This window comes from Syzygium oleosum, unplaced genomic scaffold (genome assembly GCF_021117445.2).
Source record: "Syzygium oleosum isolate NSW1041296 unplaced genomic scaffold, Sole_v2.1 Sole_v2.10, whole genome shotgun sequence".
In the NCBI taxonomy this organism is placed as follows: Eukaryota; Viridiplantae; Streptophyta; class Magnoliopsida; order Myrtales; family Myrtaceae; genus Syzygium; species Syzygium oleosum.
The window spans coordinates 5,652,308-5,656,296 of NW_026607494.1; the positions used below are offsets into that span (position 1 = coordinate 5,652,308).

Consider the following 3,989-nt stretch of genomic DNA (forward strand, 5'->3'; position numbering starts at 1 on the left):
AATCAAACAGAACCTCGCAAAAGACAAAACACCCAACTGGTTTTATTCATTTCAGAAAAAAATGCCTCTCTCCCTTTCATCCAGACTCGCAAACTCAGTCACAGCATCAAGATTCAACCACCCAAGACACTACCTCAATCACGCTCGCACTGCCCCCTCCCATCTCCACAACCTCTTCATCCCCGTCAAAACCCCACTTCACAATCCCACTCTAGCATTGACCAAAAACCCAATCTTTACCTCAAAAACCCAGAAATCCACTTCAGTCTTAAACTGCGCAGACCCTAGCGAGTCTCTGCATCTTTCACAACCCTCAGAAACTCAAGAACAGACCCAGAAGAAGAGCTTCTGGGGAGCTGTCAGCTTGATCATTGGCACGGCAGTGGGACCAGGGATGCTGAGCCTCCCTGCCCTGACCATCAAATCTGGTCCATTCCCTTCAACCATTGCAATTCTCTTATCATGGGTTTATGTTGTGTCGTCCATAGTTCTTGTTGCAGAGCTCACTTTTGCAGCCATGGAGGAAGAAGGGGTTGGGGAGGTGAGCTTCACTGGCCTTGCTACTAAGGCCTTGGGGAGCGGTTTTGGGGCTCTTGTGGCCATTGTGTATGCTTCCCTGAGCTTTTCTCTGTTGGTGGCATGCGTTTCTGGGATTGGTTCCATTTTCTCTCAGTGGTTCCCATGGATGGATGTTGCATTGGCCTTTGGGTTGTTCCCTCTGGCTGTCGGGGTTGTCATTGGGTTCTTCCCCTTTTATGCAATTGATGCTGCAAATAGGCTCTTGTGCTTTGTTATGCTCGTGTCTATAAGTGCACTGGTGGGGTTTGGTTTGTCTGTGGCTAGGAGTAATGTGGTTGCTTCCTTTTCTCATGCCTCTTGGAGCATGTCATCAATTTTGCCGGCCATACCAGTCATGGTACTGACGCTGGGGTTCCATGTGATCACCCCTTTCATTTGCAAGATTGCCGGAAATTCAGTTCATGATGCTAGGAAAGCTATTCTAATTGGTGGTTGCATTCCATTGATTATGGTTTTGTCGTGGAATTTGATTGTTCTGGGGCTTTCTGGGACTAATCCCACTGCTTCACCTGGAGATCCCATAACCCTTTTGCTCTCTGTGAAGTCCTCTGCTCTGTCAGCGGTTCAAGGTTTTGCCTTTTCTGCTCTTGGTACTAGCTTGATAGGCTATGCTGTAAGTTTCCCAAAGCAGCTCGTTGATACCCTAGACTTGATTTTCCAGAAGAACAACGGAGGGAAAAATTTGAGTCCTGCTCCAATGATCTGTCATGGAAATGGAGCTGGTAGAGTTGGTTCTCTAGGATATTTGAGGTTGGATTATGTTGGTAATCCTGGCATCATCTCATTTAGTAGATTACAACATTCATCAGCTCCAGAAAATTATGCAACATCGAGCATAAGGGCATTTGATTCCATTGAAGTTCTTGTATTGCCAGTGGTACTTGGTGCTTCGGTTCTTATAGTGTCCTTCTTTCGCTCGACTTTTTCTAGAGCACTTGATTTTGCTGGGGTATATGCTAACTGTTTCCTATTTGGGATCCTTCCTCCATTGATGGCATACATTCAGCAATCCAGGAAGAAGCTCAGGTACAGCCCCAAATCTCAAGCTAGTTCCACTTTCATCTCTATTTGATGGTTTTCATGGATCCAATTATTATCTTTAGGCGCAAAACATGGTCTATAGGAACATCTATTCACCCTGCACATTCATTTTCCGCATTGCAACCTCTGTTTTGAGTAGTTGCCAATGTCACTGATCTCACCCTTTGGAAAAGCTGGAAAAGCTACAAATATGATGGATAATTAGATGTATATATTTGGTTTGATGTAAACATCAAGGATGTTCGAAAATATTCTCTGTAGTATACTAATGAAAATGGCAGTGCACAAAGTTAGCCAAGAGTCTTATCGGTGGGCTCTTTATAGGTTGGCAGGTGGAGACCAATAAATCACTAGTTCTATATGTTGCTCAGAGATTGCTGGACCGATTGATTCATCTGGTTATACTTTCAGTTTTTCCAAATCAATAAAAACCGATGAGATAGGCATCAGTGAGAGCTGCCAAGTTGCAGAGATGAATATTTTCGTGTATTACTGATTAAAGCACAAGACAAACTTTTTAACGAGCTCCTGATTGAATCATACTCTCTCTTATCTCTCTGCATATGCTTCATGAGGCGACAGGAAGATTCTACTCATATTCTGTATCTAAAGAATATGATTCTCAATATGTTTTGCTTGTATAGTAATTTACTCATATCCAGATTACATGTCAACTGCTTCATCCTTTCCAAGCGGGTTCATGGGTGGTGAAGGTATATGATTATTAATATGGTTTGGTTCTTCTTTGTTGAACTTGCTTTGAACCAGTGATGTATGTGGTATAGTGGAAAACTATAGAGTAACACACATGAACATTCTCTGAGAAGTATCTAAAATGCTTTCAACAAAAGCATGCGCCGGTCATTTCTCATCACCACACGTGTCATCATGCTATTGTTCACCTTTTATAGATGGACAAATTATATCTGAAAACAAGCTTTGCATTTTGCAGGCGAGAGATTCTACCGGGAGGAAATGTTGCTCTTCTGTTACTCTTTAGCGTTGCTGTTGCTTTAGGAATTTGGCATTAAGCACACCTAGTAATGACAAACCAGCGCCTCAAACAAGTCGAGGCTCACCTCACCTATTTCTGGTTCATTTTCTTCTTGCGGTTCAGATCTCTTGAGACGATTATTGTTGCTTTCTCTCGGCCAGATAGGAACTGCATGAAGGAGATGTATGGACATTTTTAGTCCAATCGTCGACATTATGGACCCATTCATTTGGTCGGATAATTTGAATGGGATTAATCATCTATTGACTTCTGGTCATTAACTTCTGAATTTTCATGATTCTATAAGAAAACTAGTTATGGAACTTTTGGTTAAAACTATAACTTTGGACTTTCACAGTCAGATGAATCATAAAGTAGTAGGTACTTGATCTAAAAGGGTATATATATAGAACTAAGTACACTGCTAGAGAACAAACTGAATGTGAAGTTTCATCGAAAATGCCAGACAAATACTGTTGATTTTGTAAACGAGTACCCTCAGAGCATTTGTTGAGTAACAAAATGAGGCCAATCAAGCTTTGAAGAAATGGTCTCAGTCTCTTGATAGGACACTCCCTAATGCGACGCTGATTGTATATGTCGATTGCATCAAGGGAAACAAGAACTGAGATTACATATGTCGATTGCGTCAGGGGAAATAAGAAGAACTGAGAAGAGATACTCGTCTCCCTTGAGATGCCGAGCCTCTCATCTCCATCTCGTAGCTTCGCTGAAGTGCCGTTAAATCTCTCTAGAAAAAGCCTTAACACAGTAATGGGAAGATCATCGGGCATTGAGGCTGCAAATGGGAACCTTTTGCTCTTGTATGTAGCAGAGCGAATGTAAAGTATAGCAGGCAATGGACGACGATTCCAAGCAACTAGATCAGAGCTTGGTGAAATGTTGGCAAAGAGTTACCTTCACACCCCTGTTCCTCCCGAGAGTGTTTTTCTTATGGTAGGAGGTCTGAAATACCCTCTTATTTTGACATCTCAAAATCCAGATGAAGTCTTTTAAGGACATGCTCAAGTCTATATGAAAATTTTTTGTACAAGAAAACAAAAAAATTCGAGGGCTTTTTATTTTATCTTTTGGCTGCATGAGATGGTAATTTTTTTCCCATTTTTCAGTTACCTACGCCCAGACATAGCGTATGTTGTTGGAATACTTGGCCGTTACCAAATAATAGCTTCCTTTGATTCGGGTATGTTATATTTATCAATTTGATCTCATGTCCATGTGATTAAAAAATCCTATTAATCTAACAGGGCACTCTTAGAAGTATGTCACTGACGAGTTCGTCAATTTTCCAGATGGCATGTCCTCCTCCGGCCATCGGAGCTTGCAAAAAGAAGCGGGAAATGAACACCTCACT

General features: G+C 41.8%; 1 protein-coding gene across 1 annotated transcript; it reads left to right on the forward strand.

The window, feature by feature from the left end:
• LOC115683410 (uncharacterized) lies at positions 1-2,845 on the forward strand. Its single transcript, XM_030607955.2, has 2 exons — positions 1-1,605; positions 2,573-2,845. Exons 1-2 carry the CDS (start codon positions 62-64, stop codon positions 2,649-2,651), a joined length of 1,623 nt encoding a protein of 540 aa, XP_030463815.2. The 5' UTR covers positions 1-61; the 3' UTR covers positions 2,652-2,845.
• The last annotated feature ends 1,144 nt before the right edge of the window (positions 2,846-3,989 follow it).

What these genes read in the sequence shown, in the direction of transcription:
- LOC115683410 (XM_030607955.2), top strand. Translation starts at nt 62, where the DNA reads ATGCCTCTCTCCCTTTCATCCAGACTCGCAAACTCAGTCACAGCATCA. An exon ending in CAATCCAGGAAGAAGCTCAG is followed by an intron (nt 1,606 to 2,572) that starts GTACAGCCCCAA and finishes TGCATTTTGCAG; the next exon opens with GCGAGAGATTCTACCGGGAG.